At 45.8% G+C, this 14,419-nt stretch overlaps 1 protein-coding gene across 1 annotated transcript in view; it reads right to left on the bottom strand.

The window, feature by feature from the left end:
• Positions 1-14,419, bottom strand: part of STAG1 (stromal antigen 1) — a 149,356-nt gene that overhangs the window by 819 nt on the left and 134,118 nt on the right. Inside the window, exons 27-33 of the mRNA XM_010134146.1 lie at positions 14,190-14,318; positions 10,028-10,233; positions 6,338-6,509; positions 2,944-3,054; positions 1,909-2,023; positions 109-189; positions 5-15 (exon numbers count right to left, since the gene is read on the bottom strand). Of these exons, the coding sequence (XP_010132448.1) occupies positions 5-15; positions 109-189; positions 1,909-2,023; positions 2,944-3,054; positions 6,338-6,509; positions 10,028-10,233; positions 14,190-14,318 (825 nt within the window). The remainder of the gene's footprint in view (positions 1-4; positions 16-108; positions 190-1,908; positions 2,024-2,943; positions 3,055-6,337; positions 6,510-10,027; positions 10,234-14,189; positions 14,319-14,419) is intronic.

The raw sequence follows: 14,419 nt of genomic DNA, 5'->3' as shown, positions 1-14,419 counted from the left end.
CGGCATTCCGAATCCCTGGAAAAACCACGTAAGAGACAGTCATTAATGGGGTGTAAGGACAATGCAGCTCCTCAGACAGACAGCAAACAGAACGAGTTAAGGCCTTACTGAATCATCCTCAATGATAGCTGCGGAGTCGAAGAAGTCTGGCCTCAGCTCAGCACGTTCTCGCCGGTTTCTTGAAGGTGGCTAAAAAGAGGAGTCAGCTGTTTTAGAACATCCCCGCGGTCACCTGGGCACGCAGGATTCGCGGGGCTCTGCAGCGGACAGCTGTGGGCACCGGTCCCTCGCCCCCTACACAGCAGCTTTCCAGGGAGTTCCAGAAAAGCTCCGGTACCATCACGGGCCCTGACATCGGAGAGCGCTTAAGTTCATATTTTATGTAAGGAATGAGGCAAAAGCTGGTGGATGATATTCTGGAGTAATTTTAAGCCTATGCTCATAGCTTAGGACTCGCTTAAGGCTCTTGCCGGCTTAGCGATGTTCCTGTATTAGGGCTGCAGGCCCCAGTGCGTAAACACTGTCCTTCTGCTTGTAAGTTCATGGTAAAACTTTGGCTCTGACCTGGTCAAAAAAAAAAATCAATATAGGAAAAAAAGGTACCTAAGATTTCATACTATTTCTGAGGACGAAACCCTTTGTGTTGTCCTTCCCTAGGAACACAAGAGTAACTAACTGTGAACCTCACCAGCTTCATCAATTCCTTCATGCCCTTGCCTTGGATGGCCAGTAAAGAGAGAACTTTCTGACGTGATAGAAATTACCTCAGTGTTCAGCAGCAGCAACTGAATTATTGCCTAAATTTTCTTGCCGAGACATTACAGCCCAGTGCTAAAGTCACCTGCCCCTGCTGCTGGGATACGAAAGCAGAGAAAGGAAAGCATGAAGCCAGTGAAGTGCGCAATGCAAGCCGATCCCTTCTCCCGTGTTACAAGGGAAGCACTTGGAATTATCCAAAGAGAGAGGCTACTGCGGCCATAAGCTCTCCAGAGGAAATCCTGCCTGTAGTCCGTGCATCACCGTGCAAGGACCTGAGGCTCCCTCTGATGATGTGACCTGTTTGGGAGCAACTCCAGGGTAAGGTGTCACCTCGCACCCAGCTGCCCGCCCTCCCTTCTGCTGTGCCAGCACAACTCTGTGTATGCTGCAAACTAACCAGACCTTGATCGAGGCCTCCCTACCCACCCCCTCCCAGAAATCAAACCAGCCAGGGAAGGGAAGAAGAACCGCTTGGCTGCAACAGTTCTGACCACCGTGTGGCTGCATAAAAAGCCGTGTCAGGAGAAGTTACTGATGGCTACGACAACAGCACAGGGAGGGCAACATCACCTAGATACCTTCAGACGATGCTGCTTCCAAGCTCTTCATAATGTCACCTAACAACGGGAATCAAACATCGTTACTGGACGTTTAGGGTCCATGCGCACTCCGTGAAGCTGAGCAGGCAGCTTCATGTAGTACTTGGTCAGATGGGCGTGTGAGCTGATCTCCCCTCCATCTCCCACCAGCACCCAGCTACCGCGTGGCGAGGCTGGTCAGCTGCTGCCTTAGCGCTCCCCTGAGAGGGCTGCACGGGGACACCTGACACGCTATAAATCATGACCTGATTCTCACAGGTCGATGAGTCCCAGGTGTATGATGCTGCTTTAGGCGTTTGCTACTGCCCGAGGCCGGAACACTAGAGAGGAAGGGTGTTAAGCAGCGCTCCGTGTGTTTCTATGAAAAAAAAATCAATTGGGCCAGAGCCTGCAGCTGCAGATTCTAGGGGTATTTGGATCATTTCTGCTCTTTAGCATCCAGACACAGGAAACCAGGCTCAAAATTTTGAAAATTTTCGCTTGCACTTCTAAAATGTCTTTTCATTATCTTTCATCTGTTTTACACTTGCTATTGGTAAGGTTTACTGACCAGATCAATGACCATTGTGTCCTCAAATTCTTCGTTCATATCCTCTAGCTGACCTCGTGAGGACATCATTACATCTTCAAAGATGGGCTCAGCATCATCTTCCATTAGACCTCGTCTGATTAAATAAAGAGAAAGAAAAAGTCATTTCTGGGCATTCAGATTTCCCAGTTGTGATCCTGTCATTAGAAAGGACGCACAAATCCTATCCCTTACTGCCTCCACATAAAAACTCATGCTGACATAAAGCCAGCGTGCTTTCTGTAATGCTAACTGGAAGAAAATCCTTCATAAAAACAAACAGCACTTGCAGAGGCTAAAGCAGGAAGTCTCGTGTAATATCATTATGAACAGTAATTAAATCTGTCCCTGACAAGAAAAGGGCAATAACCTCACTGTGTTTGCTCGCCCTTTTCCAAGAAGGAGTTACACACTGTTTACCAGGATCACTGGTAAATCCCTGGGAATCCAGCAGCGAATCCGAGACCAGTTGCTAACACCGTAAGGACTTGACCTCGCTAGAGACTCTGGTCCCCTCCCAAAAGATGTGCTCAAGGAGCCGGTTGGGCTGGCACCAGAGCATGCCGCACCTTGTACAGCAGGACCCTTCAGCACCCACCCACATGTGCTGCCTCCATTAGCTGCCCAGCGGGACGCCTTGGCAGAGGTGATGTGGTGAAAGAAGCATTAACGGGTTCACAGGAAGACTGGACAACAACTTGGAAGAGTTCACGGGGAGTTACTTAAGAGAAAGGATGGAAACCTCCTGAAATGGAAACAGTTAAAGGCTGGCAGAGAGTAATGGGGAACTGTGCTGGGTCTGTGCCCTGTTCACCAGGCAGCCGCGTGGGGCCACGGTCAGAGGCGGAATGCTGGGCTAGAAGGCCACACGGCTGGTGTCCATTCCATATTACGAAGCTGTTACTCTGCCTTCATTGATGAGAGTTAAAATGTCACAGAAATTACTGGCAACAACCCAGGAAAGGCAACATTTAAATGCAGCGTTGTCTGTAGCACGGTTCTGATGGGAACACTCACACTGCATGCCTCACGCCGGTCCTCCCTTTCATGTAGTTCATTCCTGTCCTGTCCTTTCGATTTAGGTCTTCTAGCTTCTGTTGGCCCAACCAAGATATCTGCATCTGGGGACTGGCAGACACAAAGCAGCATTACGACCGAGCACACTAGCAGTTGTGACTTGGCTATCTTTAGACAATGTCTATCTATGTCCTCAAGTTCTGTGTCTGGCCATGCTTCAGATTAAGATACGTAAATCACATCCATCACTGCACACGTTGTCTGGATTCCCTTCCACAACTCGTCTCCTCCGACTGCATGTGCACAAAAAAATATCTGTTAACTGTTGTAATAAAAACAGCTCATAAAATGCCGACATTAGACATTCATTAGTGTGACGTTCACCTCAAGTGGGAGCACTTCGAAAATTCATTTTATAAAATCCTACTTTGCTGTCTCAGACCAGGCAAAACATGAGCGAGAACAGACCCAAATAACTGACACACTCAACAGAACGATGTCACGCGACATGACAAACCAGTTGCTTTTCAGTCTACACCCCGACCAGCTGAAGAGTCCAGTAACTCACCCACACGTAAGCACCTCGCAGGCTGTACTGTAACACCGTCTACACCCAGCAGCAGACAGCGATGCTGTGTGTGATTTGTGTATTGCAGCACAAGGAAACAGGTAGAAAAGGGCAGCTCTTCGAGAGCAACACCCGTTTTTATTTTTATTACGGCAGCAATCACGTACCAGACTAAGGCTGACATAATAAACTGTGGAAGAGCTTAGAACAAAGGATCCTTCTGGACTGGACTAACCCCATCAGCTCAGCGGCCGGCTGCTCGCTGCGGTTTAGCTTTCCTAAGCTGACCTGGAGGAAATGCGGGTGGCCGCTAACTCCAGGAGGAAAGGAGAGGATTTGCCACTGTCCGTTCACACCGTGAACTGCTCTGTGCAGTCGGGCGCTTTGACAGTAACGGGAGAGCGGTGCTCTCTGCCTTTGCTCAACAGCTGTCTGCTCACAGCATTCCTCTGAGAGAGGAGAAACAGAGGGTCAAGCCCAAGGAGAGGAGCCTGGTTCAACTTCCCCCCTCAAGGAAAGGGGAAGGTTCTCCCACAGCTCAAGGCGGCGCCTGCTCATCAGGCTCAGGCGTAGGACACTGTGACTGGGAGTTTTCCCACTTGCCACAACTAATTAAATGCTCACATATAGAGAGATTTAGCTTAGCGATAGGTGAGATCAGAGAGTCTCAGAGGAAGTAAGTGCTGCCTCAGCAAATTGTTTTGTTTTTACTGCAGAGCAGAAAAACTTCTAAGGAGAAATTGAGAGCCATGTCATCTTCCTCACTACCTGAAGTTACAGCACCATCTGGGGAGGCACATTAGGAGATGAGGAGGCAAATCCTTGACCTCAGAAAGGCCAGAGCCGTGAACCCAGACCTCACATGCTGTGGGGTTAAGGCGAAGGGATGCTCTGGGGCTGATGCTCTTCCTCAGCTGTGCTTTCTCTGTGGCCAGGCTGAACGGGCTAGGTGAGGAAATCCACGCCCAGGCTTGCCTCGCTTTCGCTGTGTACTCACCAGCCCTCCTTCCTTCCAGCACTGGCTGGGAACGCCCGAGACCACGCTGGGCCTCTGCACAGGACCACACACATCCCCGTGGCAGCGTGACCCGGCCTGGCCAGCACGCACTCCACCTCACACTGCTTTACGGTGACGTTACATGGTCAATACGGGCAAAGAAAGTTGGCCGAATTAATTTATGAAAATGCCAAATAATAACGTGCTCCAAAAACTAATAGTATTTGTGGCCAGCTGTGCCGCAGGATCTCTCGTGGAGGCTCCTGAATGGATCGTGTCAAGGTTTAACCTGTTGCACTGCCGATGCCTGATGTTACACGCACAAGCCAGGGAGAAGAACAGGTTATGCATTCAACAGTACATTTCTTTAGAAGTTGCTCAGAATTTTTGAGAACCTGTGGTCACAAACTGGCAAACTTTAACACCTTGTATGTACAACATGGTGGCATACACGTGCCCTTGTCATCTGAGATGGGAGAACATTTTACCTTCCCAGGCAAAATGACCATTACGGAATATTTCTACGTAGAAAACGCTATGATTAAAGAACACAGGACAAAGCAGTAAAGTTTAGGATTGAGCAGGGTGAGTGCACATTCAGAACTGGGAAGCTGGGGAACGTGTATCAAGAAAAACACGATGGACAAAAGCTGGAGATCATAGAATCACAGAATCATCTGGTTGGAAGAGACCTTAAAGATCATCGAGTCCAACCGTTCCCCCTGTACTGCCAGGGTCCCTACACCATGTCCCTCAGCACCACATCCACACGGCTTCTGAACACCTCCAGGGATGGGGACTCCACCACCTCCCTGGGCAGCCTGTTCCAATGCTTAATAACCCTCTCTGTAAAGAAATTTTTCCTAATATCCAAACTAAACCTCCCCTGGCGCAACTTATGGCCATTCCCCCTCGTCCTGTCATTCTCAATATGGGAGAAGAGACCGACCCCCACCTCCCTACAACTTCCTTTCAGGTAACTGTAGAGAGCAATAAGGTCCCCCCCGAGCCTCCTCTTCTCCAGACTAAACAGTCCCAGCTCCTTCAGCCGCCCCTCATAGGACAAGTCCTCCAAACCCTTCACCAGCATAATCTGGCCTCTTGGTAGAACCTGATTCGTCTGGCCAACACAATACCACTTCTTTACACAGATAAGTCTAACCAGTACATTTGGCTATAGAGGGTATAAAAATAGTCTCCAAAGCAGATATTGTTATTCTGTATCTTCAAATTCATAGAAATAGCACATAACAGCATTCTCTGAAGACTCCTCTATTGTTAGAGAAACCACTGACAGATAATAACCAACGCTTTTCCCCCTCTAAGTGGAGGTGATAAAATGGGAGTTGAGTGACAAAAAGTATATCTAATTCAGGGCAAAATCAAATTGCCTGCAGGCAATCACCCCAGAAACAGGCAGTACTTGCTCAGCAGTAAAATTGGATTGAAGCGTTAATTTACAGGAGATGAGTTAGGATGTCTGGAGAACCTGAAGTGGACTATGACACAGGGCAGGGGGAAAGAAAAGAGACCATCTAACAGAGAAACAGTTCAGTCCAGCCTGGGGGCACAAACACTTGGAAGGTTTAACCATAACCACATGGTTATGCCAAGAGAGAACTTCAACAGAAGGAATTTCTACTGTGATTTCAGTACAACATATTCTTCCTGGGAACTGAAAACGATCGAGGTATTGCTGAGCTGTACCCAAGACACTTCCAGTTGTTCTTGCAAACACGGCATACACAGAGCCACAGACTCTTTGCATAAGGAACATGCAACTCCTCTGCCTGGCTCACTGTGTTTGATACTGAAGTTCCAGCACTTACTTGTGTAAAAAATCCTGTTCAGATCCCTGCTCCGACTCGTGCTCCTGGATCTGCTCTCCCATTTGTCTAGTGTTCTCTCTCAAGACAGTTGAGGTGAGCTGTGGTGCTTGCAGTGCCCCTGGAGTATGAATGTTCTCATTCCTGTTCAGCCAGGAGCCTTCCAGACTCTCATCTAGAAAAAGGACAGTTAAAATCGCTGACAGTTCTGGGAACACGCCGTGCAGTATCACCGCCTTCAGGAGCCGCCCAGCCACCTCCCTGAGCAAACACCTTACACGAGCCACGGGAGCCTTCCGTCTGCTGACGCACTCTGACACCGTTAACTTGAGTGGCAGCACCTTCTCCAAACCTGACTTCCAACAGTCTGTTGTCTTTAAAATGTGTGCCTTCAAGAGGTCAGCTGGATAAATGCTCCAATATTCTGCGTTCAAACAAAAAATCCCAACACTGCAAACGAATATGCTATTGCAGCACTGTCTAGATTGCCATGTGTCTTGTCACAGATGTGACAAGGATGATTCCCAATTACTGAGTTACAACTGGAATACAAGCCTGTTGATCTCATACAGATGCAGCAAACCAGATACAGGTAAACATGAAGGTGAGGGTGGAGGTAAAACCCCTCATCCGGTCAGCACAGATCTGTGGAAACTTCAGTGAGAACCATCTCAGTGGAGTCCACGGGGCATTTCAACTAAGAGGAGTGGTGCGGCTGGGGCCAGCTCTGAACAGTGACTTCAGAGAGTGTATTCAGAGCGGGTGGGAGGGCTGGAGATGGGATGGACACCGAACGTCTAAGTGGGATGCTGTGCTCATACTGAGAAAGGAGCAAACCACCGAGGAAGGAGAGGGGGGACTTGAGGAGAACGTGACAGAGCAGACAAGTACGTAGGCAGGGACATGCTGAAAAACACGTAAGTTACTCAAGAGGGTGGAAGACAGGGGAGATGACAAGAGAGAGGAAGACGAGATCACAGGTTTACTAACAGGAATAAATGTGTGGTGAGAAAGCGGATGGGATCTCAATGGATCTTTCCACTTTTCCAATGCCTTTTAATACCCTTTGGGCATACATGTTGCCTAAGAAGTTGCCTATTTATTCTCGAATTTACCTTTGAATGGTTTTCATGTTAGGGACTTTTTTCTTTAAACCTATTTATGATTTCCTTAAGGCATTGCAAAGAAATGCCACAGGGTAGATTTACTTTCAGTAGCGACAGGGATGTCCTCCAACCCGGACAGTCTTCTGAACCCAATATATGCTGGATTTCGGTGAGAAAGGGCCCATAGGGGACTAGTTGTGGTTCTCTGATGCTGGGATAGCTTCTGCAGTGACCCTGCCTTTGTTCCTTCAGAGTGAAAATTAAACAAACAAAAAAATCTCAGCAGGATTTAAAGAGAGGTCCAAAACTGTAACTGTACTAACAGATTAAGATCAAAGCTTGGACTGCTGGAAGAATTATAAAAATAGATAAAGATAAAAAAACCAACAAAGACTTGTGTAGGCACTACATATAGACCATCAGTTAATGTGTTCATCAGGCTGGTTCTTCAAAGCTCAAGTTATACAGAGGAGTGAGCAGCAAGTACTTATTTCTGCGTGTCACATCTCTGATTACTTCGTGAGCTGCTTATTGGCACATACTAAATCAGACCTTGCTCGCGCAGGAGTCTGTCTTCCTGTGAAAAGTACAGACAACCTGGCTCCAGGTTTTCTTGGATTTCCTTTTTCCAGGGCTCAAAAGGAAGTGTACTTAGGGCCTAACAGTCAGTAACACCAAAAGTTAAGTACACGGTGTCCTTTGAACTGCTTGTATTATTGTGAGGTTTGGCCATAGAGCTTGTGCTGCTGCTGTCATCAGAAAGCTGTTGCTGGTCCCTTCTCAGTTCCATCATTTACCAGGCAGTCAAGTGCTACGATGAAGGGATCTATCGAGGACAGGTCAGTTATGCTGTTATGGGCTAAAACATCCTCCTGGACCTATATACTGAGGCTGTGTGGAAGAGCTTTCATGAGTAACAAAGATCTGTGTGGTGATCTAGGAATTTAAGGAAGGAAGAATGGGAGGGGAAGCACTTCCTAAGTAGTGCTCTTCAAAATGTGTTGTCCTTGAATGTTCTACTCTGGCCCAGAGCTGTATTTGTAGTGTTCAGAGGCCATGCCCCCACCCCACCTGCAAATGCACCCAAGAGCAGCAGCTCATCAGCCATTCATCAGGCTCTCTCTGGCCACAGCTTACTAGCAGGGGAATTTGGGGTTATGGAGGTGAACAGTGACATTAGACCTCTCTGCCAAAGAGAGATAAACCCTGTAAGATAAATCCTGGGTGTCTTCCGATGACACGGGGTTGGTAGAACGCAGACAGACCCTCGTACCCTCAGGTAGATGCCAGAATCCTGTAGGACCCATAGTGAGTCTTGGCACAGTCTGTACTGCAGCTCGATGATCTCCTGGTGGAGACTGCTGTACAGTCAGATCTTTCAGGAACTGAACAACCACAGGTTTGGCTACGTCAGTTTAAAAGAGTTACGTCTGTGGAAAAATCAGCTGTTGCACAGAAGGGGATATTCAAACGGGAAATGTTGCAAATCAGTTCTCTCTCCTACTGATCACTGAAAGAGGAGGACATGAAGAGCACGAGGCAAACAATGCCTAAAAACAACGTCCTAAGACTGAGACTGCCTTACAGCGAAGCAAAGACGTTATTCCACTCACCAGGAGCAAAAAAAGGATATTGGTAAAATACAATAAAATAGAATGAAAATAGTAACAAGAGCAAAGAAAAAAAATCCCAGCAGTTGAATAATAGTGTCTGAAGAAAGGAAGCAGCACTTTATCTACCTAAACTCCAGGTTGGCTGTAGGAAACTGAAGGTCTTGATGCATGTACTGCTCCACTTAAGCTGTAGTGGAGAAAGGACCTGATTGTTGAAGCGCATATGGACAAGTTTTGAAGAATATTTTGGGAAATTGCTGTATATTCAGGGAAACCAGCATTAGATTCCTCACTGAGGAGTTACTATTTTAGATACTGACCTTGGAAAAATCCCTGAAGCTTAAAAATCCCACTTACACCTACCCTGTAGCGAAACAGCAAATTTATATTCACAGCAGTACACGTTACATCACATGGATTAACCAAGAACAGATGCAATCTTGTAAGAAATTTGCTCTCATAGCCAAATTCCCAATAAACATGCCTGAGGTCACAGAAAGAGTAAATAGAGACACTGGACGGCAATGCCATATTAAACACAAAAAGGTGTCTTTTTCATGTTCTCCAGTGGTCCTGCGAAAACACAGATCTGTATCAGAATTTCTGCCTTGGGTTTCCTCTAACACCCCGTTAACCAACAATGGCTCCGAACGGGAGCACAGGCTGTAGTCTAAGACTGAGGAAGGTGTAGAGAGGGTAACTTCAGAAATTCCTCCGGTTTCCAACTTCAGTAACTGCTTTTAAAAGCTCTGAGTCTGGAAATCTCAGTGAAGACAAACAAGACCAGGGATGGTACTTCTCACAAAGACAGGTTCGAGCTTGAAAGGAATTTGCAGAACAGATGTCTTATTTTTACTACATAGAGAATATTTCATTTATTTCAGCGTTCATTGATAAGGGCTCCTGAGAAGGAAAGCTGTAATTTATGGACACAATGAGAAATACCTCTAGAGGCAACCAAAAATTATACCAACCTTCTACTCTCTTTTTGTGGAGCGGTGGTCGTCCTTTCTTATTCCTCACTGACGAGGCTTTGCTGCTGCTGCTTCCACTGTTAACGGACATTCTGTCGTCTTCGCCGCCCGTAACTAGAGAGTTTCGATAGGAAATGAGTGGAAGCCATACGTCTTCTCTTCTTTCCATCATCTGTTCCGTCAGAAACTTCTCTAAGTAGGTGTGACTGAAAAGAAAAGACAATGAGGAGAGGTGCAGCACATTGGTTCCTCCAATTAATCTGCAACCCGTCTTCATACTGTCGAGAGCTTCACACAAATCCCGCACGGTGCTTCCTTAGTTTAGTTTATTAACACACGCTGATGGGGTCATTGTATCGCTGACTGAGAAAGCATCCGTGTCATTCCCTCAAAACAATCTAACGTGGTTAATCATGCACGGGTTACTCACAGATAACAATACAACCCTCAACATTGTCCTCCCACGTTTGCCTGTGATCATTCACAGCACGCTCTACAAGTGATTCTGATGAGTTTCAGGCTGCAGAACCAAGCATTCCAAGTCAGGTAAGAGAACTCAGGATACTTCAACGTTACTTCCTGCACCCTTCGATCACGATTGCCTTTATTAGTGTACTGCCAGTTTGTCACCGGTGAGAGTGAAACCCACACATTCAGCAAGGAAATGCAGAATTTTCCCGTCTGCTCACGCAGGCTCAGACCCAGTACACAGCTGAGCTTTCGGAACAGGACAAGGAGCCTCACTGCATACGCCTGGGTAGCAATCACACCCAGTTGTTAATGGGATTTTATTTTGATTTGGTGAATGGGATGACTCTGCACAAAGTTTTCTGTTTTATGTGACTGCTTCTTCCTCCCTCTTTTCATGTGCATACCGAGTAGCACCCAAACCTTGCTCTGAGTGGGAAATCCTTGGTTTATTCTCCCTCTCTTTTCCAGCACCAATCAGTGCAACACTTGATGCTTTGTGACTTCACAGAATCTATCTGCAGAAGAGTCTTGGAAAGCAAGAAGGTTTTGGGCGCCTAATTTATATTTATAGAGCGAGAGCGCACAGGTTATGGCCAAAATTGTGAAGCAGGAAAATCTGCACCACTTGGAGGTTCTTTACTGACTACATCCCAAACTTGAGTCAACTTCTAGCTCAGCGTTTTAGAGGAGCTTCATACTGGCAGTTATCATCAGCTTCAACAAGGAGAGAAACTCTGAATTTCTACACCACGCTGAGGCTCTGTCTCATCTGACTTCAGACACCCAGCAGTCGGTTGTCTAGTCTAAGCTAACAGTCTTTGTTTGAGAAATAAATGGAAATGAATGCCTCCACAGGGCAGTTCACCTCGATACGGTCTCAGATGAATTCCTCAGCACCTCCCTGGCTGTATCTGCCTTGTGTGTTCATAACCGTGTTAGAATACATCTATTTTTGCTAAATGTAAGAGCCTGGCACCTTAAGTGTATAGTTTTATATTAATTCCATGGATTTGAACAAATCCATAAACGGCTATCACTAATTATGGGGGTTACCATAAAACAAGAAGCTGAATAAATAAATAAATAGGGTAGGAAAACCACATTAACCCATTGTTGCTGCTCCATCCCCGAACTGGAAATACCTCCCTTTTCTCCCCCCACATAAAAAAGCCAGCAGTGAACTAGAAAGGAAGTAGGAGCCCTGCAAAGCAGCAGTGTCAGCTGATTGCGATGGGAATGGTATTTTGCACCAAGGGCAGGTGACATATACAGACATAGCAGGTAGATCATCCATTTTTTGTTGAGGTAGGGAAGCCAAGCTGGAGGACTTCTGCAGACAGGCAGCTGTATGCTGATCAGACTGAGGGTTACCCTAGAGCACTTCTGCCTCCAGACTAACAGCCCACTGCAGAGTTTAGGGACAGTCACTTGGCAGGAGACCACCAAGCCAGGCAGGGAGGTAAATGATCCTGTGCACAGGACTTCTCCACCAGATGGTGGTCATGTACCTTCCTGTTCATAGGCAACCCCTTTGGAGGGAGGGGGAGAGGTCCCTGTGGATTGGAGGAGTCAAGCTACAGAGACGGGCAAATCAACTACCCAGAGTATAGCTGAGCATGTCATGTCAGGGAAGCACTACGGGCAACGCAGCCAGTGCCTGATGGGTGCAAACAGGACAGATCTCTCAAGGAAGGAATGAAGATATCTCCAAAAGAAATCTTTACATATAAGCAAGGTATCTTGACTCTTTTCATAGTCACTGCGGCCAATGGAATCTACAGCATGTCTGAACTCACCTTCAAGCAGTAATTTAGCACAGATCAGAGAAATCATGCCCTAAAGAACCTATTTCTTATCACTGATCTTTGGATTCAGCTAAAGTAAATAGCTCAGATACAGATGACTACAACAAAGACAGATAAAATCAGGAGCAATGGATTCCACCACAGCAATCCTTACAGTCCGGAGAAGGAAGCCAGCGGTTGTGTATGTGGGCACTGGGGAGTGGTGGAACCTTCGAGAAAAAATTTTAAATGGCAATGCAGAAGGCAAAGGAACAAGATCTCCTGAAGGACTGAATTCCATGTCCAGGCTCAGGTCCAATTAAGCTGTCATGTAAACTGTACAGAATGACTTAACTTTTAGACACTGGAGAAACTTGTGGAAGCGATAACGACGGTACAGGAAGGAAAAGCTTCACTGAATTCAACAGGAATCAGGCTAACGGCACTTAAACAAACAGATGCAGGAGAATCTACAGGTTCAGCTGGGAAGATAGTCACTGTTACCCTTAAGTCCTGTCCTGAAGAACAGGACAGAGGTTGGCAAGATTCAAGGACGAAACAATGAAGTGCAGTTTCAAAAATGGAGCGCCAAGCTAGCCCAAGCCAGTCACCCAGTTTTCAGGCTTGTTTAACTATTTCTTCTACTGAGCTTGTTGAATCAACAAATTATTGATACAATAAAAAAAATTAAACTGGTTCAAGTCTGTATACGTTAAAAATTATACAAAGTTAACCAAGATGCATTTCTTATAACACAGCTAAAGCTATAAAATATTCATCACTTTTAACCCTAATAGAAAAGTCCTTTAAAACAAATTTCTCCACAGAAAAATAACACAGAAGTCTGACAGGAAGAGTCAGCTGAGGTAGTTATAGTACATGTACATGACATGTAGTGCTTATTATACGACTTAACACCCATTGTGGTCAGAAAATTGACTGGAAATATTATCTGTAACCATAAATGAGAAGATCCGGCAACTGCATTTTTCTAAATGGTCATAAAGTTACTCAAAGAATTCAGTTTTACACTGGGCTTGGCTGATTTTTGACTGGGGTCCTCTTCCTTTTTCCCTTACCCCTTCTGCCCTGCGGCCACATCCTGGATATTTGCTACACAACGTGTTAGAAATGTGGAGTGTCATCTCCGCAGCAATGCTGACAAGATGCCTGTACTACCAACTTGCCCTTAATAACGCAGTTCTCTCTTTGCCAGGTCTGTAGATATCCGCAGTCCCTCTTAACAGTCTGTTCAAACGCTGCTCATAAAACAGTATTTCCTGCTCTTTATTCAGATCTTATCAACAATACCTCTGATATGTTTCATTTCTGGTATTTTATCTGCAGTAATTACCCACTGTATCAAATTCAGGCTGTTTGTTTTAGTCTGCCAGGTCTCTACAATCCTGCTCTGTCCTAACCAACGACAGCGTCCTCTCTCAGCCCCTTTCTCTAGCCTATTGTGCCAGTAACGGAAGCCTTGACCAACCTTTATTTACCAGTTTAAATCAGTATACTAAAATAAACCACAAATACTTTATGTAAATATCTAACAGAGGCAGATCCTACTGCAGTGTTTACAGCCCTGTAAATTCTCTGTGCTCTAACACCCTGTTTCTTTTTAATTCTAGCCTGAAAAAAAGATTGTTTTTTTATTTTCAGTGCCCCATAGAAAATTTTAAGGCACATTTGTTTTGTGAGGTCTCAAACTCTCCTCATCAGTGGATGTGGATTTTTATTGCTTTAAAAGACAAAACGATGAATAACTATGTATGTGAGACATCTCACTGGGACTTCTACAGCCCCCGTTAGATTGTGGAAACCTCAAAGCAGAGACCTTAAACACACACCTGTGGTGGTTAACAAAGCCCAGGAAAACCCACAGGAGAAAGTGGAGCATTACTTACACAGTCTTTTTGTCCTGTCGCAAGAGTTTAGAAGAAAATTCACTTAGCACTTCAAGGAAAGCAAGGTTAGGAGGTGGATAATCTTGTCCTTTCTGATTCTGATACTTGAAGGCAAACTCAATGCCATCTCTACAGTAAAGAAACAGTAAAATTTTCAGACATTTGTAACAAAACTAAAAAAATATTGCCCAAAATCTGTAACGTGATTAAATTCTTTTTATTTTTATATC

The sequence above is a fragment of the Buceros rhinoceros genome, unplaced genomic scaffold (assembly GCF_000710305.1).
Source record: "Buceros rhinoceros silvestris isolate BGI_N320 unplaced genomic scaffold, ASM71030v1 scaffold9384, whole genome shotgun sequence".
In the NCBI taxonomy this organism is placed as follows: Eukaryota; Metazoa; Chordata; class Aves; order Bucerotiformes; family Bucerotidae; genus Buceros; species Buceros rhinoceros.
The sequence above is the reverse complement of the archived record's forward strand: the minus strand, read 5'-3'. Positions and strand labels throughout refer to the sequence as shown.